This window comes from Camelus bactrianus, chromosome 25 (genome assembly GCF_048773025.1).
Source record: "Camelus bactrianus isolate YW-2024 breed Bactrian camel chromosome 25, ASM4877302v1, whole genome shotgun sequence".
Lineage (NCBI taxonomy): Eukaryota > Metazoa > Chordata > Mammalia > Artiodactyla > Camelidae > Camelus > Camelus bactrianus.
The window spans coordinates 21,492,474-21,520,376 of record NC_133563.1 but is presented as its reverse complement, the minus strand read 5'-3'; the positions used below and the strand labels follow the sequence as shown (position 1 = coordinate 21,520,376).

At 44.5% G+C, this 27,903-nt stretch overlaps 1 protein-coding gene across 1 annotated transcript in view; it reads left to right on the top strand.

The window, feature by feature from the left end:
* The window catches only part of EXT1 (exostosin glycosyltransferase 1), a 258,648-nt gene that overhangs the window by 206,316 nt on the left and 24,429 nt on the right, over positions 1-27,903 (top strand). The window contains exons 2-4 of the mRNA XM_045508419.2: positions 19,310-19,403; positions 20,923-21,030; positions 26,205-26,324. Coding sequence (XP_045364375.2) covers positions 19,310-19,403; positions 20,923-21,030; positions 26,205-26,324 — 322 coding nt within the window. The remainder of the gene's footprint in view (positions 1-19,309; positions 19,404-20,922; positions 21,031-26,204; positions 26,325-27,903) is intronic.

Here is a 27,903-nt window from a genome sequence, read left to right as displayed (position 1 = left end):
AATGGGTATGAAATACTCCAGCTTCCTAGGGTCCAGGAGGGGTGAAAGAAATAGAGAAAGTTTTTATAAAGAGCAGGACAAAAGGAAATCGTGTCTGAATAAGCCATTTGATATTTTTCTTGCTCTGTAACCACCACTGCATGGAAAATGAGCTGATAGGCCCCTCTTCACTGCTCCTTGAGGGTAAAAGGAGGTTTGATTTGAGCCTCCTGGCCTCCATGAAAAGTCAAATAAATAGGAAGTGAAATTTACAAGGGATTCCAACAAAATCAACCAATGTTTGCGTAGGGTGGACCAGCACATCTCAAGCACTTGTTCTGGCTCTCAGAGGTTCATTTGGGTTTCCGTCATGGTAATTGGTCTTTTATGCAGATAAATATGATGAATGTTAGATGCACGAAAACTATACAAGAAATCCCAGCTTCTACTCTTTTGAAAAGTCCTTGTATCTTTGGAGAAGAGAGAGGAAAGTGAGGAATCTCTGTAGACTGCCCTAAAGAAAACCTGCAAGGCTTGGTAACCCAGTGCTGTCCGCTAAGTTAGTAGATAATGTCAAGGATACTTTTAATTTGGGGACAACAAAAAATGTGTAAACCTGTTTCCCAGACTGAGAAAGAAAGGAATTTTAAAAAAGGTTTCTGACGTTTGTGTTTTTGCTGTAAGTTTGAAATATGTTCTTAAGGTTTTTTGTTTTTTTTTTTTTAACATTTTGGTGCATTATTGCTTTCCCTTTTGAGAGGATGGGGTAGTTATGAAATTGTCTTGTCATGATGTCAGTGTAGTAAAATTCTGTGCAGCTAGTTGCTTGTGGAAGTGGTTGGAATAAACTGTTGCAGATCCAGGCTGACCGGCAACAGAAACTTTTCCAGCAACATGGGTGACAACTTCATCTTTTGGAAAATTGTATCCAGGTCGTAAAGGCTGGCAGTGATTTATGCTGACTCGGCTTACGGCTCCTTCTATGTGTATATGAGATACCACCGGATTCTACGGGGCTTCTTAAAGAACTCCACTCGGTCCACTTCTTTCATCCTTCTTCCTCAGGCTGCCTTACTGACATGTCTGAAGTGTGATTTGAGGGTCTGAAGGAAGAAGGAGTCAGGATCCGGAGCCATCTGGAGCCTGGGCAAGTAAGCACAGGGTGAACATCTGTTTGAAACTTTGTGGAGATATCTAGCGCCACTGATTGATAGTCCTTTGGGGAGTCTGTGTACAGAACCCAGACTCAAGAGGAAGCTGGCATCTGGCAAGAGTTGGGGTACACAGTTGTGCTTGATTATCAGGATATGACAAGTCTGTCTAGCCTACATTCATTGCCAAATTGTAGATTTCTTATTTGGGCCACATTGGTCCTCTCTGCCACCAAAACCTTAAAAAAAACCAAAACTCAGACTTATCATACTCACATCAAAGTATACAGAGTAATACACACATATCATAATGAAATGATGCTTCTGAGGATCATTAGAGTATAGAAGCTAAGGGTATGCACTTTGGAGTCAGGCGACTGGAAGTTCCAATCTAGGCTCTGGCATATAATTAGCTATGTGACTATGGGCAAGTCACTTAACCTCTCTGTGCTTTTGTTTCCTCATCTCTAAAAAGATGTTAGTAATGCTTACTTTTTAGAGGTCTTTTGAGAAGTAAATGGAGTTTATATATCAAGGGACTTTAAATAGCACCTGGAAAAATGAAGCACTATAGAATTTTGTGTGTGTTTTCTTTCCCTGGAGTGTATTGATTATGCATCAAATCCAGGGACACCCACTGCCCCGCCAGAAAAATGCCTTCAGTTGTATCAGTTCCCTTCCTTCCACCTCCACCACCACCACCCCACCCAGACTGGCTTGGTTTCCCTTGTTCCTCGAGCATGTCAGGAATGTTCCAGATTGGAGCTCTGCACAAGCGGGTACCTCTTCCAGAACTGTTCTTCCCACGCCCCCTTTAGGATGCTGCCTTCTCTTCAGCTTTCAGGCTGTTTCAAGTGTTGCTTCTTCAGAGAGGGCTTCCCTGACCACCCAACCCTGACTCAGATGCCACCTCCTACCGCAGTCACTCTGATATCTCCTGTCCTTCAGCCCCCATCAGGGTGCATAGCTGCAGATGATTTGCATTCCTTCAGGGTCCGAATCCCACAGTAGATGATGAACTCCACGGGGAGCACATCTCACTGATGTTTGAGTCCCCGTTGTAGAGCCCAGTGCAGTACTTAGTAAATATCGCTCCAAAGTAAGTGGCTGGCCGCCTGCTGGGCTCTGTTAGTCTGTTCAGGGTGATATGGCTAATGCGTCTCTTCTGAGCTGGCCAACCCTGATTCCCATCCCCCCGACCCCCATCCCACCCCTTTTACGTATATTGGAACAGAAGTCAAAGAGAAGTCAGGGAGAGAATCAAATGCCTCTTTTAGAGATGAGGCGTGTCCTCCTTCTCCCCACTTGGTATTATTTTGACCATCTGGTTGGGAGCTAAGGAGGAGGAAGCAGGACGTCCTTTCTGATCAGGTGAGTTCAGTGGGGACACTTGCCGTGTGGATGTGCCCCATCTACTGGTTGAGTCGAGTGGCTACATCCTTAAGGGATGGTAATACCCTGTGCAGGTAATGCTGGCCATCCAGCCTCTAAAAGCAGCTGAGACTGGGGTCTCTATCACACGTCATTACAGCAGAATGAAGGGTAGAGCCTGGTTTGTTTGTGGGGCACGCATTTTGCATCTCTAGTGTCTTAAATTTTCACCAGGGTCGCACACATTCTGTGGTGTGGGCTTTGCAAGTTTGAAGGGAAGAGTTTCACACTTGTGTCCACAGGTTAAAATCTGTAGTTTAACGTCAGTGTTCACTGTTTGGTTGTTCCTCGTGAATGTTATGTTGACCACATTTGCAGCATTTAGGGAATACCTTCTCTGCAGAGCATCTGAAGGAGATACAGACATCACACACACTTTTCAGTCTTCCGTTAGGGACTGTGGGTCCTTAAGATAAAAGTTTCAGGATGAAGATAGACTCTCTTTCTCTCTCTCTCTCTTTCTCACACACAAACACACACACACAGGCGCGCGCACACACACACAAATCACAACTTACATCACCTGCAAATCTCAATAAATAAATTGGGGAAGATGGAATTTGTCGGTTTGCTTAAAGAAACATAATTATTTTAAAATGACAAATGGTCCCTTTGTCAATAAATGATTTATATCTTAGCTTCCATGCCTGGATACCTTGTGTAAATTATGAATTAGCTTGTAAGTGGATTTAGCCAGGGGTACCCAGCAGGTCTCTGGGCTGAGGGCTAAGTGGGTAGCAGTTCTGTCACACTGCTTTTCTGCTGCTGTTGTGTCGGGATGCAGATGTCTGAACGTGAATTTGGGTGAGTGTAGCTTTAACTTGTGCTCCTTTACCAGGACTCATCCATCCAGCATCTCCATCCAAAAGAATCTCCCCTCGCACCACCCCTGCCAAACTGCAACATCAGAAGTAGCGAGAAGAACATAAAACCATCTTAATTCAATCACTCTCGATTATGGGTTTATTTTTTCTTTTTGAAAATAATTAAGTATTTGCCGATTCTTCCTCACTATTATTCTGCAGAGCCTCCCAAGGGAAGGCTTTGAACAAGTAGTTGGGGTTTGTGCCTGTATGTTTGATCACTGAGTTATTTAGAACTAGAGGATTTCACAGTGACAAGCGAAACTGCAGCTTAATTTGGTTTTTCTCCATTCAGAATGCTTTCAGGCACCTGAGCGCATGTGCCCAGCACCCTGTCAGAACAGAAATGAAAGAGGGAGGGAGGGAAGGAGAGAGAGAGAGGGAGAGAGAAAGGCAGACTGTGACTGCATTAACTTATCCGGAACGCAGCAACCAGAAAAACCTGGCAGTCAGCCATCTAAATGTCTGCATACATGTAAATTCTGTATGTTAAGGGTTAGTCGTATTTTATTTGAATTACCTATTGGAATGAACACCCAGTATTTTCAGTGCTCAGTGCTTTGAAAGATCGCATCTATGCCTCTTCTTAAGACATCAGAAACTGCCAGTGCAAAATCCCAGTGAAGCTGGCGGGTTCCTGTACTTCAGGTGCAGAGACCACGTTTGGATTTTAATTGTCCGTCTTTGCTGGCGGTGTAACTCTGGGCGAATTACTGGGCCTCTGGCAGATCTCGTGCTCAGCTGTGAAGTGGGGATAACAGTACCAACCTCAGACTGTGATGCTTGGATGGTGATGCTGCCAAGTGCTTCGCTCAGTGTTTATTGTATGAGTGTGCTAAAAGTTGTGACGCTTGTTCTGTCATTACCATTATTGTTACTTCTGTATGTGGTTATTATTTTATAAATATATTGTAGGTGTTTTTTACTAACAGCCTTTCCTTGGACATTTACATCAGCTTTCTTATTCTAGGGGAGATTTTGATTTAAAGAGTGGAAATGTATTTTGTGAGATTGAAATATATGTGTGTGTGTGTGTGTATATATACAAATGCATATTTTTTTCCCCCAACTTTGTCTTCTAATTGATTTTCTAAGGGATTTGCCACCTTACAGTTACAGGCGTCTGTGGTTTGCTCTGGTCTGGCCTCACAATACGATCTGTATTCTGCTGTGTGTCTGTCAGAGGTTGTGGGCAGGGCCTGTAATCCCTAAATTAGCCTAGGAGGTAGGTGGGTAGTCACAGTGTCTTTGTTGGGTGAACCCAGCTGAGGCTTTTCTTTTGTTCCCGGCCCCAGTCCAAACTAATGCCTTAATAACTGGAATTCCCTCTGTGGCCCCTCTCACCTTGAGGACCATTAAACTCAGTGGGAAGGACTCATCACAGTGGCAGAAAGGTGCCCTCCTAGGGTCTTTCCTGGCCAACAGGCCCCGGCCCCACGGTGGTCGGTACTTGAGCTCAGGCCCAGGCCCGGGTCCTTGGGAGCTGCTTCCAAGCACACTGTCCCGACAGAAGCTCCGGCTTCCTTTTCCTCTCAGGCCACTTCCACTGCATCCTCAGTCTGCCTCTTTCTGCAATTAAGTCATTTCAGCCTTTCCTCTCATGGTGTTTCTTCGCCCTAGAGATGTTCGGTGTTAGGGCAAAAACACAGGCATTGAAGCTGCTCGTAGCACTAAGGGAGTTAGGGAATTTAGATTTTAATTACTATGAAAATATGATTATTTAGGGATTCAGCACCATCTCTACAGAGCGTGTAGGATTTTGCGGCAACAGGAAAGGGGCTCATAAATAAGTCTAAAGTAGGGGAGTTGATAGGTACGGAGGGTGGGGGAGAGCAGGTAAAATGAACTGCAGCAGTCCTGTGTATCTTTCCTTCACCCTCATCGAGATGTTAACCCTCTTTTCTGCCACAGCTTTCTTCTCGGTACCACGGGTTAAGGTCTGATGCTGTGAGCTGCTGCTCAGCAGGTGTGTGGAATCCAGGATGCTGGTAATACGATCAACATGTTCAACAGAAAGTGCTTATCTGTGCAGACATCCAGTCTTGAATCCTCCTTTTCCCAGGCAGCAAGCAGCCCCAAACCTTTGTTTTACATACCATCCGATGGATTTAGTCTGTGTCCACTTGTTGAGACGATGAGTTGTGGTATGTGAATTTCACTGACCCGAATGTGTTTTCAGTCTCGCGATGGTCTTTGACAGCTGGCTGTCAACACTGCTCACGGTACCTCATCTCCGTCCGAGTCCTGCTTGACCCTTACTTATCCTTTAGGCTTCAGCTTAATCCCCTCCTCCTGACTAGGTCAGATTTCTCCTCCATGTGAGGTCCCTTGGGACCATTAGTCTCTCCTTGGATCACTCACCACCAAGACTGTTGATTTGATTGTGGTTAATTATTTAATATCAGTCTCCCAAACAAGACTAAATTCCATAAGGTAAAGAAACATCGTCATCATCATTATCTTCGCTTACCATTGAATTCCCCACTCCTGACAGTAGCGTGCCTGGTACAAAGAGTGTTCACAGTAAGTATTATTGGCAGATAGGTGGATGGATGAGTCTGCCAGTGAATGAGTGAAATGTCACTGTCTCCGACAGGATTTATTTTCTGTCTCTTCCCTGTCCTGTTCACATGGCCTTGGGGACCCACACACGTGGTAAGGGCTCCACACAAGCTTGTAATATAACTAAAGCATGTTGTAGGTCTTAGTGCCAAAGCCCCACAGTAGACTGGAAAAGTGAAAGTTATATAAATTCTTAGGAAGAGGCCGTGAGGATTCTGTGTCCCAGAAGTGGTCTTGTCGGGGATAAAATATGGCAAATGAACAGCCATTGGTTTCTCTTCTGCTCTACCTACTCCCCAGGACCTGGGAGTTTTACTTTAGATGGAGGCTGACCTCGGGAAGGATAGCTTCGCTAATTCTCAGCCAGATAAAAGATCTGGCATGATGCTAGGCATATCTCTGGTTAGAAGGTCATAAATCAGTCCAGTAGATTCCACCAGTGGTTCTCATGGTGACCCTCAAGACAGAGCTCATTTGGCTAGTCCATGGGACACCTCCAGAAAGCATTATAGAAGGGAGGCAGTGAGCCTGCTGTATAATGATTAGATCCCTGCAGTCAGAATGCCTGAGTTCAGATTCCACCTGCCTGCTTATAAAGTTTAGACAAATTAGGTATAATCTTCAATTTCCTCTTCTGTAAAATAGGAGATAATATTACCTACCTCCTAGGGTTGTTGGAAGAGCAAATGGCCAGACACCAAAAGTGTTTTGCAGAAGGTTAAGCATGTAATAAGCTGACAGTAAATGTTAGCTATAATTATTATTGCCATTTTTATTGATTGCAGGAATTTCCATTGCAAGCCCAAGCCAGTCCCCACGACTGCTTTTCCATTCTAACCCTTTCGGACTGTACTGGGACGCATGTTTTCCCCTGCCCTTTCTGCCCCCTTGCCTTTGGCTAAGATGTTTCCTAGAAGGACCCAAACACAGTGTCCAAGGATGGCACCAATTATATTGCATCTTTATTCTTTATGCTACTTTAACCTGCACTGTAAAAGCCAACTTGAATTGCCTGAAAATCCATGCTGTACAGTGATTTGGGAGGTATGCCCAGGCATTAAATAAACTAAATAATGCTGACTGTGTGTATGCGCTTCCAGCCACATTGCCCTGCTTTCTTAAATCATTTAAGCACACTTAATCTAATGGAATGTGTTATGACTTCAGCAGCTTCTGAATAAAAGTTGGAGGGGGAAAAAATTCTGAAACGTGGCACCAACTAAAACCCCTATACAGTTATTTAAGGCAGCTTAAGCACTTCCACAGAAACTGGGCTCCGTTGAAGAAATTGCCACTCCTCTTACAGAAGGAAACTTCATTTTTTTTCCTTTCTGCCTTTTAAAATACTCCTTCTTTTATTTTTAGATTTTGGATGAGCATGGGACTACAAATCAATTTTCAAGCTGTTTCTTCTCTTTTCTGCTTGCTCAGAATAATCCTTTTTATCTTGCTTCTGCCCCTGCTGGTGTCATCGTGGGCAAGGTACTGGCTTTGCTTGCTTCATCTGGGTGTTTTCACTGGGTGATCTTGGTGGTGCCTCTCAGCTGTTAACATTTGTTTGATTTCATGATTTCTCTCCCTCGTTACTGTAGAAAGCACAAGAGTTGTGCTTTAAGCCTAAGATAGGAAGGTATTCATTGATCAAGTTGAAAAACCTCCACATTCCACGTTCCAGGGCTCTGAATTTGGGCTCTGAGAGTTAGTGGTTTTCAGGCAGTTTTTGTGCAAAGGGTGGTTTGGAGTTTCTTTTCTTTTTTCCTTAGACTTTATTTGGATGTCTGGCTATTTGATCTTGGTAGAGAATACTGTGTCTTGACACACACCAGTGCCCTCACCCTTGGCATGTTTTGGAAGCCCACAGGCGGGGTCCTAAGGCTGCCTGAGTCACCATTAATGAACCAAACTGCCTGAAATGGTCCAATGGTTGCCTTTTGGTGCTTGGCAGGAAAATCCTTTTCATGTTCGTTTCAAGGTTGTCAGATATCATTATCCCCAAGTATTAAAAAATTTCAAAGAAAGGAGGCAGCGTGTTTGATTTATAGAATAATTATCTAGCTTTAGCTCTAACTTGGCTTTGGCAATGGTTTTGCAAGCACTCGAAAATTAAATCCATTTTTTATGGCACTACAAGGTATTATCTCACAGCAAATGATAATTAAACACCTGTGAAATCAATTAGCCCTTTAAACAGGGGGGAAAAAAGTTTCCAATTATGTTTTTGCACCTCCAAAACTTTTGTAATTCCAGAACCAGCCCTCGTGGAGAGGGATATGGTCAACTGGAGCTACTGGGTTAACTTTCCATAAAGATCATCCCGAAATTTTGCTTTGCCTTAATCCCGAGGAAGGCGGCTTGTGGTACAGGCTCCCTTCCAGAGAGGATGCACTTGCGTTTGGCGCTGACTCTTAGCAGCTATCCATCTGACACACAGCTGAGCTGTCAGCTCCTCTACAAAGGAAGTTACTCACTTTGTGTTTTGATGCCAAGTTTTACTTGACAGTTTATTTAAAAGCCAAGATACCTCAATGGAAACCAAGCAACAAGACGTTCCATGTGACAGAACTGCTCTCTCTTTAAGGGCCCTATAGCCAAGAGGTCTGAGCCACCTTCCTTACCAATTCATACCCTGAGAACAGGCTGAGTGGTTAATTGCTGAAAACTAACACAGTGGAAAACTGGCACTCAGGGCAGGCCTTTCAGCCCCAGAGGATCGTGTGTGTTTAATCATTTGCTCTGGTAACAAATTAGCTATTCCAGATGCCTCTTTTGGAAAATGACCTGCACTTCTGGAGAATTGAATGGATTTAGGATAGAGGCCATGACCATTTGAGACTCAAGAAGAAAGAAGAAGAAACGTAAACAGCGCCAGGCGTTTGACATCCTCTGCATTTTGCCTCATATGTACAAAGGTCATTCCAAAAACACACTTGCCTCATCCCTGCTGAAGTTCATATGTGCCTTAATTTGCGTGGTACTCTCATCTGTACTGTTCCATTATGTCCTCAGGAGACGTCATCATTAGGTAGGCAAGACTAGTATGTTGTCTCATTTTAGAGATAAGCATGTGACAAATCAAATCAAACAGTGACAAAGTCAGGACCAGAAACTACGCTTTCTAGGTGTTTGTGCAGGTTGCATACTGCCACTTCCATAATTATCTCTTAAAGACATTCTTTTTTAGAAAAAGATATTTTCTGAAGACTTTTTTAATGGGATCTTGCTTTCGTAGCAGATGGCATTTGGAGAAATTGATGAATCTTAACGTTAACGAGAGATACCACCCTGCCACCGCATAAAACAAAGATGAAAGACAACTTCTCTTATATCCTTTTAGAAACTTGTCCCTAGAATTACCCTTGTGAATGTGGCTGCCTTGTTGGCCACTGTATGACTGCACAGGCATCATTCACTGAGCAATAAGGCGATCTGGCATTCATTTGACAAACATTTCTTAAAAGATGACTGTGGTCCACGCACAGGTCTAGGAGCTGGGGTCACAGTGGTGGATAGCAGCAGGAAGGCCCTGCTTTCAAGGAGGATACATTCTATTTAGGATGTAAGCCAGGGAGACAAATACACGCATGGGTTCTGACAGTGGTAAATCCTGGGACTGAGATGAAACGGGGCAATGGCACAGTGAGTGCTGGGACCACAGGCTGCTCTGCGACTTTCTGTCTGAATGCTGATGTGCATCTTCAGGTAGCTCTGGGGGAAGAATGTTCCAGGCAGAGGGCATAGCAAGTACAAGTCCGTGATGTGGTGATAGATGTGGTGTTTCTAGAAACTGAGAGAAGGCCGGTGTAGGTGTAGATGGTGAGTGAAGAGAAGGGTGGCTGGAGCTGTGGGCCGAGTGCTGGGGGAGCCCTGGCCAGGGTAGGGGGTGTGATTGTTAGTCTTAGTGCCATGAGGAGTCGTTGGAGATTTTCAGCCTGGGAGTGACATACTAAACGGGTCTGGGGTTGCTCTATGAGAGACAGATTTTAGGGGGACAAGACTGAACCTATCCTGACCTGAAACTAATAAAAACCAGGGGGCAGCTCCCAGGGGGCTTTTGCATCATTGATTCCCCAGTATTTGGCGTGCCACCTGGTATAGAGGAGACACTCCATTTTCATTTGTCCAGCAAGTAAGTATCAGGGCATGAAGGCCTCCTGAGGGCCATCTGGTCTACCTCTGCCCCATCAGCTGTTCAAATTTTCTCTGTGTCCCATAGCCTCTTGCCAAAATGAGGCCACCTAGGAGTTGGCTAGCTCCTTAGCTGCTTCTCAGGGGAAACAGTGCTGAGCAGAGCTGGCTGGAGGGGTGGGAGGAGGGGTGACTCAGAGCTTTGCAGACTCTCTCCCCCAGGGCACTGTTGTGCTTCTGCCAAAGGAAATGGCAAAATCCAGACTTAACAGGCTTTCCCAGTCTCTAACGACCAAACCCCTCATGGGAGGGTGACCTGGTAAACAAACAATATATGGCATCAGATCGTTCATCATCACACAGATTTTTATGTCTCATGGACGCGTGTATGCAGCTGTACATTTATATATTCACGTACCCAGATGGGAGAGATTGAGCTTTCTGTAGACAACCAGCTTCACGCAGCTTTCGTGTAACGCTGGTGTCCTATAATTTTTTGAGGTTGCACCGTCTCCGCCTGTGCAGAGTTCTGAGGTCTCGTTTGCTTTGCTTGTTCAGTGCAAAAGGCCCAGGAGTGAGCTGGTCCTGACTGTCACAGTCAGAAGGTGGTACCCAGGGATGGTAGAGGTGGGAAAGGAGATGGGGAGTGAGGGCAGCTGAAAGCAACGTCATTTCATTAGCAGTGTGTAATTGGATTCTCGAGGTATTTTATAATCACTTAAGTGCAGGGACCAGACAAAGGCTTCAGCGCTGACAAAGAATACAGTGTATGTCAAATTTCTCCCCGGACGGCCCCTCCATCATGCCTACTCTGGTGACAGAACAGCCCAACTGGAATTCCAAACACCCTCCTAATCCCAGCACCGACTCAGGTTGGCTGTGCAGGAGAGAATGTCTCGGCTCAAGAAGGGAAAGGGTCTTTGTGGGGTGTGGAGTCATTGCCCTCGCCCCAAAGCCGTGTTTATCGTTACAGAAGCCGGGAGGAGTTTCTCCAGTATTTTTCTTTAGCTCAAACGGAGGAAAGCCAGGAGACAGTTCAGTTGGCGTAGTGCCATGGGTACGTTTAACTTGATTTGCAAATAATGCTATTTATCAGGGCTGGTGAGACACAAATCCCCTCCTCCAACCCCTTCATCAGTGTGCAGAGAGGAGGTGAAATTCTTAACAAACTGCCAAGCCTTTGGAAATAAAGACAGAGAAGGGATAGAAAATACACGAAAGGCAGACACTACATAGAAAAGACACTATTTTCCATTCGCTCAGTCCGTTGGACTCAGCCTCAACATAGAGTGAAAACCATCCTAGAAAGACCTGGCATAATCATGAGCTGGATGTATTGTCATCAGCCAAACAGAGGTCGTTGTCACAAAAGCCTTGCGCCTCTTCTGTGTCTCTCTGTTGCTTCCTCGGAAACCGGTGGACGCTGAGCACTTTTCTTCTATTCAATACCTGTGTTCTGAGTGGCCCCTGTAGGCCAGGCCCTGGGGGTGGGCGTCAGTTCAACAGAAAGGAGGACCGTGGTCCTGCCTCCTGGAGTCCAGTGGAAGGAAAACAAGAAAGCAGGCAACTTCATACAGAGCAAGCAGTGGACAGGTCAGCCTGGGTGCTGTGACACGGGGATGGGGAGCGTTTCCTCTCAGCTGGAAGTGAAGCAGAGGAAGGGAGGAGGGGTGTAGGGGAGAAGTGCCCCATGCACAGCCGGCCCCTGAGGAGGGGCTGCTGTCCAGGCTCGGCACCCCACGCCGCCGGCGCCTGTGCTGGGCTTCTCCGCTCAGTCCACACTCCTGGCCCCACTCCACTTGGCGAGTCTTCGTGGCGCAGAGCCTGGTGAAAGGTTAATGGTAAGATAATGACCTCAGGCTTCCCAGTTTGCCCCTGGGCCTGCCCCAGACATTTAGCTCCTGTAGCCAAGACCTTCGTGTGCCTCTTCTGGACTCGTCTATCCTTCTGAGGTCATGGTTGCTGCTGGCTGCTTAGTCGTCGCTCCCATCCCTTCCCCCCTGGACCCAGCGAGCCCCTTATTTAGCCTGTTCAGAAATGCTTCATTTCCACTCAGAGAGTTTGGATCTGCATGTCCTGGAATGGCACCTGTCTCAGAGCAGTTTGAAATCTGGCATTGCTGAGCACAAAAACTGGTGCTCCAAGACCTCGCCTCCTTCAGATGGCTTCCCAAGATGAACTCCACATCTTTCATTTTCCCTTTGCCTTGGTGGTGAGGCTCGATGAGTCCTGTAAATTTTCACAGACCGTGGGAGCCTAGACTTTTCCTTATGTTACTTACCAGACAGCAAGTAGAGTGGTGGACAGTGGACCCATTTTTCAGCTAAAAGATTGACTCCCACTCATGTTTCTCAGTTCAGATCTGTGCCTTGGGCCAATTTCATATTTTTACATGCTCTGGACTTGGGGTTTTTCTCAAAAAAAAAAATTGAAATTTTAAGTGTTAAATCTGTAAAGTCCAAGAAAGGGCCTATGGCAACATAGTTATTAAATAACTGAGCACCATCTTGGACTGAACTCCTGGTGTGACATGGGGCAGACTTTTGAGTAAGGGAGAAAGAGTAGTTGTAAATGGTAGCCATGTGTTGCCGATGCTTGGAACTAGGTGAACAGTTTAGGACTTCACTGCATAAGAAATGTTACTTTCAGACACTGCATGTGGGCTGCCCGAGGAGGCAGCATCATATTGTGGAAAGCAAATGCCCTTTAGAATCAGGAAGCCTGGAGTTGGAGCCCTGGCATGGCTGTGCCCAAGGCTATCTGAACTTAGTGCTCGCCTCTGAAGTTGGGTTATACCAAGTCCTAAGAACATGTCTTTCTTCTGTTTGAGCCCTTCAGTGACTCATGATCACCTGCACAGGGTAGTGTCTTGAGGTCCAGGAGACATCTTCCCAGTGGGACCCTGCCCCCTCCCTGCCTCCCCCACCCCATCCTGTGGGCAGTTTATCTCACCTTGGTGTCTTTATTCCCGCTCTTCTATCCCCAGAAATGCCGATCACCTCCGCTAGCTCTTTGCCGGACTGATTCTTGCTCTTCCTCTGATACTTAGCTCAAAGTCTCCCTTCCTCCAGAAGGCATCCCCGCTCCTCGCTCTCCCCACCAAAGCCAAGCTGTGGCTGTTGTTTCTCTTCTCTGCATAACCCCCAGCCCTTGCCTCCATCCTGCTGGTTCCCTCACTGAATAACAATCATTTGATAACACATCTACCTTTTCGCTGGACCGTCAATTCCTTGTATAGTACTTGACACATGGTATGCATGCAACTACTGTTTGTTGAATGAAGGAAAGAAAGCACAGAGGAGGTGCCAGGGAAGCTATTTTATTTCCCTTATCCTAGAGCACTTGGTGCAAATCCAACAGTCATAAGATGTTTGGGGGTTCTTTGTTTTTTTCTTATGGGATGTGATTCCAACCTGGGGGTAAGAAAAGAAGATTAAGTGCTTATGAGGATGGGGGCCGAGAGGGAACAGATCAGCTATAGATGTTAACTTACTTTATAAATAAATACTTGAGACAAACTGGAGGAACATCATGGGAAAACTCAAATTGTGTGACTGCAGAGATGAAAGCCTGCATCATTTGCTTCTTCCCTAGCTTCTTTTTTTTTTTTTTTCTTTTCTTTTCTCTTCTTTTTAATTTTTTTTTATATTTGGTGGGAGAGGTAATTGGGTTTACTTATTTATCTTAATGGCAGTACTGGGGATTGAACCCAGGACTTAATGCATGCTAAGCATGCACTCTGCCACTGAGCTATGCCCTCCCCCTTCCCTACCCTCTTTGATCAGCAAAAAGCAGGCTCATGTGGCAAATGTGCCTGCTTCAGAGGAATTGTGGGACGCACCGGAGGACCCCTGGGCACCCTGCACCAGCAACACCCTTGACTGTATAGCTTTCGATAAGAAGGCAAAATCCTTTCAATTAGAAGCTGCTGTCGTGATTCACAGCTTCAGTTTTCATTTTATTTTAAAGGATCTGCTCCACATTTCTCCTTGGCTCTGTCTTTGGTAATCTGTTCTTTTTTCGTTTGTTACTTTTTTAAAAAATGTTTTTATTCCTTTTGTCTTGATATAATCCATACAAAAACTTACAATTGCATAGTGCATTGCCATGTACCCTATATGTACACGATCTCATTTAATCTTCACATCTTGGAGGCACAGAGAAGCTAAGCAGTGTGCACAAGGTCACACAGAAGTGGTAGATCCAGAACCCAAATACTTCAACCCATGTCTTCTAACTTCAGGCTGACTCTGTTTTCCATTATATTCTGTTGCCTCTCTTCCGTTATAATGATCATTTGTGGATTGCTTATAAGGTGCCCATACCTCCATTAAAATTATCATTTAATCTCCACAGTAGAAGTATTATGCCCATTTTGCCAACCAGGAAACCAAGATCTAGACACATTCAATAACTTTCCCAAGATCATTCGGCTTGTAAGCAGCCAAGCTGAAACTGGAGCCCAGGTTTGGCTGCGTCCAAAGCTGCTTAACCACTAAGCTCTTAATGACTAAGTCCTTAACTACCATGCCAGTGGTTCTTAGAATTTAGGGTGCATCTTCATTACCTGGAGGGCTTGTTAAAACACAGGATTCTGGGCCCTTCCCCCAGGCTTCTGGTTCAGCAGGCCTGGGTGAGGCTGAGAATTTACATTTCTCCCAACTTCCCAGATGATGCAGCTGATGCTACTAGTTGGAAGGATGTGCTTTGGGAACCACAGCACTAATGCCACATTGCCCCCCACCCTTTTCCTGGCTGCAGTGCATCGCTGCCAGCAAAAAAAAAAAAAAAAAAGTGTTTCATATGGAGGGGAAGGATTTCAATTATGCAGTATTACATGGCCCATTTTAAATGAGGTGTATCCCGTACATTATTCAATGCAACTTTAAGGAGAAAATTATGACGGCCGTAGAATGGCTTGGGTTTCTAGGTTAAATACAGGGTCATGTCATTTTTATTGCATTTTTCATTGCAGTAGTTTATGGAAACTGGTATATCTTCTGTGTCATCACCTATCAACAGGGGACTTAATGGCCATCTGAAAAGGGGAACAAAACCATTTATTAATTAAAGCTGAATGTTCCCTGAAATTAGTTGCCTCCCTCATCTAGTTACCTTACTGCTTAAGATATCCTGGGTTCATTATCTCCGGTTTTTAAGAAGTTTATGATTTTGATGTGATTTATATTTCTAAACTTAAGTCATAGGGCAGAATTAGTCTCTAGAAAGATTGTTCCCTCTCACTCGGCCTGTCATCTCCCAGTCTTTTTTCCCCAGCCCCGACTGCCGGTAAGCATTAATCGGTTCTCCATCCCTATAATTATTTCATGAATGCTATATAAATGGAATAAAGCAGCATATGTCCTTTGGAGATTGGCTTTCTCACTTAGCACCATTTCCTTGAAGTTGTTCTGTGTCTCAGTCGTTCATTTCCTTTCATTGCTGAGACGTGTTCTAAGCCCTACACGTACCACAGTTGGTTGAATGATTCACCCACTGAAGGACCTCCGCATAGTTTCCATTTGGGGCTATTAAGGATAAAACTGCTGTGAACATTCATGGACAAGTTTCTGCGTGAAAATAAGCTTTCATTTCTCTGGGATAGATGCCCAAGAGTGCCATTTCCGGGTCATATGCTAAGCCCATTTTTAGCTCTAAAGGAAACTGCCAAACTGTTTTCCAACATGGCCGCACCACTTTACCTTCCCACCAGCAACGTATGAGGTTCCAGTTCCTCCACAGTCCCATCAGCAGCTTTTATCATCTGTCCTTTTGATTGCAGTCATCCTAGTGGGTGTAAAGTGATACCTTGTGGTTCTGATTTGCATTTCCCTGATGGATAGCAATGTTAAGTATCTTTTCATGTGCTTATTGGCATTTAGTATATTTTCTTCGCAACAATAGCTCTTCAAATCCTTTGCCTGTTTTTAAATTGGATTATTTGTCTTTTGATTGTTGGGTCATAAGAGTTCTTTGCCTATTCTGGATATAAGTCCCATATCAGATATGTGATTTGCAAACATTTTCTTCTTTCTATAGGTTGTCTTTTCACTTTCTTGATGGGAGTTGGTGGGGAGCGTACTTTGGACTGTACTCGCCTAGGTTAGAGCTTCTATAAGGGAGAACTGGTAGGGGTGGTGATGGAGCAGGTCTTGGCTCAGATCTCACAGATGCTCACAGTTCTTGCTGAGATTTGGCAGATTTTTTTTCTCTTTTCTTTTTATTGAAGTATAGTTGATTTACAATGTTTCAGGTGTACAGCAAAGTGATTTGTATATATATCTATCCTTTTTCAGATTCTTTTCCATTATAGGTTATTATAAAATGTTGAATATAGTTCCTTGTGCTATACAGTAGGTCCTTGTTTGGTAGATTTTCTTGAACAAATGTTGTTCCATTTGTTGTCATGCCCTTAGGACAATTTCCAGAAAATGTAAATGAGTGTTCTTATCATTTGTACCAGTTAAATTGTTGTTTTGCTGGGAAGAGTGTCCACAAAATCCCACGCTGTGTCATTCTGGACCACCAGCCTTCCACAGTGTTCTTAATACAGGTACCCTCAGGAGAGGTCACGCCTTACATCTTCATCCGCCTTTCCCAGTTATCCAGTGATTCTTTGATAGGTGGAGCAGCTGGAGGAGCAGCTTCTCTGCACATCCTCTGCAGGACTAGAACAGTGCCTGGAACATAGTATTTCTTGAAAGAATGACTGAATACACGAATGAGTTTAAGCTCCTGGAAGGAGGGAGCTGTGGGGCGCGTGAGAACATCCGAGAGAGGAGTTGTAATACACCGGTGATTTTTAGGCTCACTGTCACTAGAACCAAAGAGAGAGGCTGGTCCCTGGGCCAAGCCTCGTGAGAAATCTGAAAACCACTATGTTAAGTTATGCATGCTTATGTTTCTCTATGTGCCTTGAATGTCAGTATAAATACACATGTTAGAGATTGTGTACAGAAGCAGGTTTCTATGGACAGACATACACACATACGTACAGTCAGGGGTTATGGAAACTTTGGGAACAGTGGGATATTCTCATGGGGACATTCATACTCCTTACCTAAAAATGATAACGTAAAGCATAATGGAATATCCAAACAGTCCTTAGTCCTCTTGCTCACCTGACTCATTTTGCAGATGAGGAAACTGAGGCCCAGAAAGCTCACTGTCTGGTTCTTAATGTCACCGGTTACCCAGTGGGTTCCTGAGTCCAGCAAGAGTGCTTGCCCCCCGTCTCTTCCCCCCTGCTGTGTGAATAAGCACAAGCTTCAGTCAGGGGGGCTTCATTCACTCCATCAGCAAATCCGCCTCCTGTACGACCAGTGCAAGATCAGCACCTTGAATGACTATCGTCTGAGTTCTTCCTAAAAGTTTTCTGCCTTTCCTCTCCGTCCACTCCCTCCCTAGAGGAAACTCTGCAACTGGCAACTATGAAACTTGTTACAGTCCAGAACATTAATGGGGTTTTACATTTTTAGCAGCCTAATGATGAGGCTGTACGAGCTTCTGTTCTAGTCCCTCAGGGGTTTCTATTCTGGGCATTTATTAAACTTTGCTGTAGCCTGAAAAATAGTTAACCTTTTTATATTAAAAAAATTTCAGTTTAAACTTTACGTGTGTGTATATATATATAGAGAGAGAGAGAGAGAGAGAGAGAGTGAGAGAGTGTATATTTCCCTCTTCTCCAGATACTCAATTAGATAGGTATTCAGACATTATCAACAGTTGAACTTGAAGATACTTGTCAATTACTTCCCTATGTTTGGTGAGGAAAAGAGAAGCCATTACCATCATAATTTAATATATTTTTTTATTTTGCTGAATTTGAGCCCTCTTAAAAGTCTTTTCCACTTTGAAGTCTATTTTGCAGTTTAATTAATGCAGCAACGGTTTTTTTTTTTTATTTTACTCTCAATGGAGATAATCTTAATCCATTCACGGTGACCTTTTCTTGTGCAAATTAGTTGTACACGCTTGTTTAAGCAAATGGTCCTTTGCATGATGTCTCTTCTTAATGACGGGTTTATAATTGAAAATTGGCTTACTCGCATATGCCTAGTTTGTATGAGAATATAAAAATAGATGTGGACTTTAAAAATATAAACGTATATATCAGTATCCCAAAAAGAGGAGGGAAGAATCCAATGCCTTCAGGCTATGATTAAATTAGACTATTAGAGTCAGAAGATGCTGGCGACATATGCTGCTGTCAAAGTCACACCTGTCTGACGAGCGGCGGAAGCTCTTGAAAACGGAGAGTGATTTCATCCCGACTGAGAACCTGGGCCTCCGCAGGCCGTGAGCCGCCTCCAGTTCCCCCAGGTTTTCTGACACTCCCAGTGAACTTTCAACTGTGTGCCTAGGAATGCGTTTGGGGAAATCGTTTTTAGAGTGAAAGCCCTAAACACAGTGGAATGCTTGTCCCCTTTCCTTCACTTCACCTGCGTGAAGAGGTGACCTGCATGGTCTGTTTTGCATTTTTTTTAAGTGCAAAACAGTGTGGTAAACGCTAAATGGTATTTGAATAAAAGAAACAAACATCTCTTCTGCAGCCTATTTGCTGCACCCCCTGCTAATTTTCCTTCTCTAGTTCTTCCTCTTTCCCCATTTCTTAGGCCCGCTCCTTCTGTCTCACCCACTCTTTCCCCCATAAGTCACGTCAACCATTCTTGCACTGGGGTCTCTGTCTGTGGTAACTGAATGTTCTCGGTTAAACGTAGGGGAGAAAATGAATGTTTTGCACGTGTAATGGCAGTCTCCTGAGTGGGTTTTAATACCGTGGTTTTGCTGGGTGGAAAACAAGGACAGGCTTCGTTGTCCAAATGCTGTGTCATTAGAAAAGAGCAGCTAGCAGTGATGATGGTTTAGGCTTATGGGGCAGTCTGTTTCATCAAGACTCAAACATCTGATTTGGGAAGCAATGGCTGGGCAAGCCAGTGTTACTGGGACCATCAGATTTGTCTTGTATGTACTATCTGCAAACGACCCTAACTTGCTTTGTCCATCGTGAAGGCTCACATTTGTCCTCGCTCATGCCACAACCCTCCCCACCTCCCCCCACGGAGAGGTGAGGCTCGCCAGTGCTCTCCTGTTGCTCTGGGTGATTTCAGGCAGGTGCGCACCCCCAGGGGTTCATGCATTCCCCCGCCCCATTCCTACCAGCTCTTTGTCTGCTACTGACTCCTCCTCTCCTTCTAGGTATGATTATCGGGAGATGCTGCACAATGCCACTTTCTGTCTGGTTCCTCGCGGTCGCAGGCTTGGCTCCTTCCGGTTCCTGGAGGCTCTGCAGGTAAGAGACCCCGGAAAAGTCCCCAGAACAGGGCTGAGGACTGACGTCAGACGGGGTGGGTTTACCCTTAACGTTTCTCCTGGGATCAAAACAGAACCCGTGGTTTATCTTGAACACCTGAAATCTGTTTTCCCAAGAAAACCTGCAGTATTTTTTATGATCTGGGGGCGGAGGGCCGGGGGGATGATTTACTCCCTGCCTTTTGACCCGAGGAGATTCAGTGGTTTCACCAGGAGAAGGGAGGGATTCTTCAGAGACGGGTTTGCAAACAAAGGACACATCTGATCGCCCGCCAGGCAGCCGAGCTGGGCTCCTCGCAGACTCAGCCCTCCTCCTGGAAGCCAGTCTCAAGAGCATGAAAGTGGCTGATGGTGCTACTTCCTGAAAGCACAACTGCCTGTTCTGTCCCCGTCTTAGTCGTCACCCCGGTCCTCCAAATTCTGAGTGTGATGCCCAGCAAGGTGGCGGCACTCACTCAGCCCAGCTGTTCAGAGGCTCTGCAGTTCAGAGGTCCCGAGCAGCCAGACGCTCTGCTGTTCACCTTGACTGCAGATGCGCCTTCACTGCTGAGACAGTTGCCTCCACTTCCTGCCTGGAAGTTGCAGCCTGCCTTCCTTGTTCATGAGAAAGCCTGTCCTCAACCTCTCTCCTCCAGCACGCCTGGACCCCTTGCTGCTCTCCTTTCCTCCTCTGTGCTCTGCCCCTGGCCTGAATCTGTGGGTGCTCTCTAACATGCACCTTTCTGTCACGTCCCCCGACCGGAGAGCTGCCTTCTCTTGAAAGTCCTTTCTGGCTCGCTCGGTGCGTTCTGCAAAGTGTACCATCACCTAGCCTCTTGGGATGTGGCATGGAGCAAATTGTTTTCTGATTTGGGTTATGAGTGATTTGCAAGCAGAATTGTGTCATTAGCCTGGTGTTTCTTGGCTCTTTGGTCACCGTGCGGGTAGTAAATTGGCACAGCGGTGCTTGGAGTCCCTCCACCCTAAAAGTTCTGGTTCAGATGTTTGCACACAAGGAAAGGATGAGCATCCTAGCAGGGTTAAGTCTGCAAAACGCCTTATCAGGAGTGCCGAGCCCCCTTCTGCTCTGTATTGCCCACGATGTAGGGGTGAACCACTTTCCAAGTGGACGGTGGCAGTTACATTGACAAGACTGTGTATGTTCAAAGTTGGTTTTATGCTAGGATTTTGTCGGTGAATGATTTTGTGACATCAATAAAACTTCTTCAACAAGACCAGTCATCTCCATGGAAATAAGGTCAGCCAAACCGTGTACTGGAATAGAAATGGGGATTTAGCATTCTAGGGCAAGACGCAGATAGCAAAACCTCTGCTGGATACATACAGCCTTCATGTATCTTGATAACTCAGAAAAGCCCACTTTTCTTCTGACCTAAGCGGTCCAGGATTCATGCCACCTAAGATGTGCCAGTAATTGAATTTGTACCAATTTCACCCCTGGTTGAAACAGCTCCTGCTGCCGCTTTACTCACACTCACGAAGTCCCCTTTTGTGTCCAGGCTGCCTGTGTCCCTGTGATGCTCAGCAATGGATGGGAGTTGCCATTCTCTGAAGTGATTAATTGGAACCAAGCTGCCGTCATAGGCGATGAGAGATTGTTATTACAGGTAAGGAAGGGGCAGTGGCCTTCAGCAGATCAGTGGATTATTGCTGCCCCCATCCAAACTTTCAAAGAAGATGAGCCAAAAGTTCAGCTCTATAAAAGAAATTTTATCAGGAGAAAATTGCCTGTGTCGTGGTGAATATGAAGTCATTTAACTTGACACCGTCCACTTCCCGACACACACCCTGCCCAGGTCCAGAGAATATATTCAGAAAGGGAGGAGTTGCAGGTGGAGGATGTGAACTTTGATGCTGAGAAGAGATATGTATCTGCCCCCGTCAATATCCAGAATGTTTCAAAATGATGCCAGCCTGCACTTTGTGTTCCTTTCCCCTGTTTCCATATTTGCCTTCAGATTAATTTTCAGAAAAAGAGGTCTCTAGGGCTGATTCTTTTCACTAATGTTTGCTCAGATAATCTAGCCTAGGCACCTGAGTGACTGTTTAAAACATGTATTTTAAAAAGCAGCCTCTCATGAAAATGTGTGGGTTTTAACGTATTTTTGGCCATTTCAATTTTTTTTTCCATTTAATGTTACTGTCGTAAGAACACATAATATGAAATCTATTCTCTGAACAGATTTTGAAGACTTCTCATTCTGGTTGAGTATAGGTGCCAGAAGTTCTGTAAAGCCTATTCATCTTGCTTAACTGATACTTTATGCTTGATGATTAACGCTTAACTTCCCATCCCCCAACCCGTGGTAACCACCATTCTACTCTTTAATTCTATGAATTTGACCATTTTAGATACCTCCTGTAAGTGGACTTGGCAAGTATTTGTCCTTCTGTGACTGGTTTATTGCATTCAGTATAGTGTCCTCAAGGTTCATCCATGTTGTCCTGTATTGCAAAATTGGGACTTAATATCATTGGAACATCTGTTACCCAAAGTGATCTACAGATTCAAGGCAATTCCCAGCAAAATCCCCAGTGGCATCTTTTTTTTTTACAGAAGTAGAAAAACAATCCTAAAATTCATATGGTGCCACAAAAGACCCCAAATAGCCAAGTCAATCTTGAGAAAGAAGAACAAAGCCAAGGCATCATAGTTCCTAATTTCAAAATATGTTACAAAATTACAGTCATCAAAACAGTATGGTGCTGGCATAAAGACAGATATATAGACCAACAGAACAGAATAGAGAGCCCAGAAATAAATCCACGCATATACCTCAACTAATCTACAAGGGTGCGTCATAAAAGTTTGAACTTCTCAAGAGCTGCCTGGGAAGGGGGATCTGATGCTCACAGAGAAATCCGAGGGCAGGAATTGTTGGTCACTGAGGATTTCTAAAGCCCCTTTGCAATAATGTTTCAGGTTCAACGTAAATTGCTGTGCTCTTTTCTCTAAAACAATGGAGTATTTTAATGCTTTTCTTTTGTGGCATCATGTACTTTATCTTGAATGACCACAGATGTTTGTAGAATGATATTTTTAAAATGTCCTTGCTTTCTTTGCTGTCCAGAAAATTAAGTTTTTATCATTGGTTCTTCTTCTGGGCTGCTGCCAGTCTGCTAGCTGGCTGGTGAAATAACTCAGTACCCTCCCTCAAGTGACAGGCAAAATATGCGTCACCAAGAGGGCTATGAATTAGGCAAGCCATGCTGAACTCAGCTCCCAAGACAGGCCTTGTGTCTGGTACTCAGGTCTGTGATCTCCAAGGCTCCTGGGACCTCAGGTGCAAGAGAGGAGCCCTGCTGTAGCACAGTCCTCCCCGTGCAAGATGGTGTGTGCCAAACACATCCACGCATGAAAGGCCAGACGAAAGGATAGTTGTGGTTGTTTTCCATGTTGCCTTTTTCCTTCCTCTTATGATTTTTTAAAAAGATAATGCATGCTCATTAAAGGAAATTTAGGAAAGATACAGAATAAAAAAAAAAATACCAGCCATAATTTCTCCATTTGTGTACCACTGCTCCCCTGAGTTTGATGTAAGTTGGAAGTTTGTCTTTGAGATGGAGAGTACTCCAGGATACTGACTGGTGGCTGTCCAGTTTCTGCCATTTCGCCAGAAGCATTTCACCTTCTGAAGCGACTTTTTGGCCTGACACTGGGGCTGTCGTCTTTCATTCCGCACCCACACAAGCTTGCTGGCATGTTCCTCCCTCACATGCAGTCTGTCTTGGCACAGCTGCCTCCATATTGAACGGTGACTGCACTGTCATTGATAGTGGTTTTAAAGAACTGGCACCCAGCCTGCATGTCTGCTCTGGGAAATGTTTTTTGTTACGTTACCATTTTTCATTTCCTGTTTTAGAACGTCTCGGATGTTTTTATTTGCATATGTTCTTGTCATGTCACCAAAAGAGCTTACTGTTGCTTTCCTATATATATTTTGGTAGATTCCATTAGTTTTGTGACCAAACATGACCTTTTATTAAGACTTCACTGCATTCTGCAACTTCAAACAATCTGGCCAAATTGAAATTAATTTATCACTTGCCCATACCTGTCTCTCAGGACAAGCAGATTAATAACCAATAGCCAAATGTCATTAAAACTTGGAACTCTGTCTTTTCAATCAATTGGAATTACCTTCCAGAGCACTTTACAGAGCGCTGTCAGACACTTGTATAGTATGCAGACAGAAAGGGTGTGCTTCGCATGGTGTAGTAACATCAAAATGTGGCTTACATCAGAGAGGAGAATGTCCTGATAGGCTAATCTGCAATGTTCCCTTCCTCCCTTCCTAACCGCAGCTACTCAGTTTTCTGGAGACCACACAGTGATGATAGTATTTGACATTTTTCTAATGGACTGGTTTCTCGTGACCATGATAAATCATCAGAGTCAACCCGTATGACTCTTAGAAAATACCCCGATGTTCAGAAGAGGGTAGGATTATGACAACTGAGGAGGATCATTTTTTCTACTCTTCCTTTGGCAATCTAGGAAATTTTCTCAGTAAATAAAAATAAATGTTCTTTGACTTAGGAGGGATCCATGATCCAAGTGGTTTCTCTGCCTTCTCCAAGCATGTTTTACTTCCACTTGACCTTGAGCTCTGACTTCAGGCTAATGTTTGCCTGCCAGTCTTCCTCCTTCACCTGTTGGCCTCCATGCTGCTTTGGTGTTGGGAATCCAGATAGACACTTTGGGGCGACAGATTCAGTATCTGCTTTTGGACATTGCCAGGGCAAGCGAGCTTGTCCTCATGTGCGTATGACAAAGGAGTTCTGTTGCTTCTCATAAGAGTTAGTCTTGAATCAAAAAATGCACTATTACCTCCTTCCCCATCCCTGGAAATACAGATGTAGTCTGAGTCACAATGCCATGGGTAATTTTCTTATGAAAGCAGCTAACAAGAGTATTCCTGCTTTGGCCCAGACCCCCATGTCTGTCCGAGTAGTTCCACATTAGCGAGGCAAGCATGCAGAAAGAAAAGGGCAGTTGCTAATCACAAGGAATCTCCCCTAAGAGTATAGGCTCCCAAGGTCTAAATGTAATAGACCTTGGGCTGTAGGTGAAGAGAGGGAGCAAGCCAAGGAAACTCGCCAGAAACCCAGGAAGTACATTTCAAAGCTCCAGACCCAAGCAAGTTCACAGGCTGACATTAAGCAATTGGTACAACTTTGAATATCATTTACCCTTAAGTCAATAATAATAGTAATAGTAGTAGCTGCTTTCTTCATTAAGCTTCCCATGTGCTAGGCACTGTGCAAAGCACTTATATGACCTTCATTACACCCTTATGATGTTGGTACTATATCTCCATTTTATAAGTGAGTAAATGGAATCTTTGAGAGATGGAGTAGCTTGTCCAAGGAAGCACAGCTAGTAAACAGCAGAGCCAAGCATCCCACCTTGGTCTAACTCCTGTGTCCCTGCATTTGACCATTGAGCAATACTGCCAGCGAAAATAACGATGTCCCCGTGGTGGCTGCAGATGGCCATGTTCAGCTCCACTTGTATTTGCTGAACACCTACTACAGGCGTCCCTCATGTACTGTGCTTTATTGCACTTTGTAGATGCTGCTTTAAAAAAAAAAAATTGAAGGTTTGTGGCAACCCTGTGTTGTCACATGATGGGTAGCATCTTTTTTAGTAATAAAGTATTTTTTTAACATTTTTTTGAGTTATAGTCATTTTACAATGTTGTATCAAATTCCAGTGTAGAGCACAATTTTTCAGTTATACATGAACATACCTATATTCATTGTCACATTTTTTTCGCTGTGAGCTACCACAAGATCTTGTATATATTTCCCTATGCTATATAGTATAATCTTGTTTATCTATTCTGCATATGCCTGTCAGTAATAAAGTATTTTTAATCAAAATGTTTTAAATTGCATTTTTAGCCATTTTGCTACTGCACACGTAATACACTATAGTGTAAACCTGACTTTTATTACACTAGGAACACCCAAAAGTGCATGTGACTCATTTTATTGAGATACTTGCTTTGCTGCGGCACTCTGCAGCAGAACCCGTGGTAACTCTGAGGTAAGCTTGTACAACAGAGCCACTCTACTAGCTTGAAAATGTGTAGCAGGATGGACAGCAGAGGATAGGACATCCCTTAAAATTGTGCAGCCTATGGTGGCAGGGAGCAGTGATGGCTCAATGTGTATGACACGTCGTGTTAGTTTGGGGTAAGTGCTGGAGCTGAAAAGAGAAGTGTGGGAAGCAGTGAAGCTCTCAGGGAGCGGAAGGAGATACGAGCACACAGAAATGACCAACCCCAGCTGTGTGTCAAAGGGAGGGACTCAGAGACAGTCCCTGAAGAGCCCTTTTGTCAATCATTTGTAGTCCCTGGCGTGGCATGTCTTAGAAATACTTGGGGGGACGATGTCTTTCAGCCTTGCCCCAAGGCTTGTATAACTGGGCTGTCTGTGGGCAGGATCCAGGATCTGTGGGACTCGGAGACCAGAAGACAGCAAAGGCTACTGTAGAAACGCTCTAAGCAACTGATGAGCCGCTACCAAATCTCAGATGCGCTCTCTAACTCCCATGCATTAAAGGTCATTAAAGCTGAGTCCCAGTAAGTGCTGTTTGTAGCTGACACCTCTTAAGGGCGTTTCGGTGCAGAGGCTGGTGATTTATAGTAGGTCTGTGTGCTAGAACCTGCATGCTCTGAAGAATGAAAGCCTCGGCCACATGGGTTCTTTTGATCGAATGGCGTCTCGTTGTTTTCCAGGTATCGTTATTATGTGTGTTCACCTTGTGTTACAGATTCCTTCTACAATCAGGTCTATTCATCAGGATAAAATCCTAGCACTTAGACAGCAGACACAATTCTTGTGGGAGGCTTATTTTTCTTCAGTTGAGAAGATTGTATTAACTACACTAGAGGTAAGTGAGAACACTTGGCTCTCCGCCTTGAATGATGGTACTTTATACATTTCTCTCAGCCCTCTCTTTTGCTGTTAGTGATGTGTCATTGGTCAAATGGGGCAAAACCGAACTTTCTGTGCTTGGGTTTCTCAGTTAACCCCCTTTTACCCACCCTGCCCTGCCCAAGCCAATACCTCCTTTCTTGACAAACTCCACAGAGGAAAGCTGACGTAGGAGAAATTACCTCCTTGACACAGAGATCGACTGTCGGACACCATTTCAGGGATGGGTAGCTAATGACTGTCCTCCTGTCATTTACACTCAGAGGCATCCTTTGAAGGCATATTTCTGGAGCCCACTTAGGGACCAGAGAGTGACCAAGTAGAGGAAAATCTTCTCCCATTCTAAAAATACGAATAGTTTACCAGGTACCACAGTCCAGTGGCATTCGGGTACAGCAAAATTAATTCTCAAGACACACACCACCCAGCTAGCATCAGTGTGGCAGGGATGCTTTAAGGAAATGAGGATTACACCCACCTGGGACAGAAAGTGTTAAACTTTAGGAAATCAGAAAATCTTCTAGGCAGATGGGTGCCCATCTTCAAGTTCCTTTTTTTTAAAGGCAGGAGGCAAAACGGGAAGGGAAGCATGATGATTAAAACCCTTGGAAGTAGAGCAGATAGCCGTGGCCTGAGGCGACACCAGAGTAGCACAAAGAACTAAGAAAAGATTGAGGACTCTGCACACTCACGGATGAAGGGCTGACAGGAAGGGGAGCAGAGGTCCTCAGGTGAAGCACAGCATCGGGGTGATGCTGCAATGTCACCACAGCAGACGGGGGTCATTTGTGGCCTCACTTTTGAAGTATTTTCTTTGGAAAAGTGATCGCTGTGCCAAAAGCGAATGTAATGGGGAATAATACACCACGAGGAGTCTGAGAACTTCCAGGAAGTTCTTCCTGTTTTGTCCACACCACTGTTTTCTTGCCCTCCTGGGTGTCGGAGGCTGTGCTGGGCACCTGGGGCATTGCCCTACCCCTGGCCTCGCCGGGGCTCCTGTTTTCAGAGTGATGTGTCTTGAACGGCATGTTGTTTTCATCCTGGAACTAAGTTGAAAGGGCTGTTAGGACCCAGGCCCACCCATGAAATGGGACAGGGTAGAATGTCTTCCAAAGGCTTCCTTATAACAGGCAGGCTTCCCTTATTCCTCCGGAAGCACTCTCCTCAATGAAAGTTGTGTTCACTTCTATTCCAGGCAGCAGATTTCAATCTGTAATAACTTCTACCCTTTTCTTTGATCCCTTCCTCCATCTAAGACCCTTCAAGGAAAGTTGAATGTCATTTTTTTTTTTTTTTGGAATGAGTGCTTTTTATCAAAGAAGTGCCTGTTCATTTTATAAAATAATAGAAAATACTTATAGCACAGAAATAAAATAATCTATCCATACAAATCACCATTGACATATAAACATATTTTTTTCCTATGCAAATGTATAAATATGTTGTCATTTTTAATATAAGAAGGAATCTTTCCTTACTTGGCGTATAACTTGTTTCTTCTGCTTAATATTATATTAATATTATCTCATTAGGTT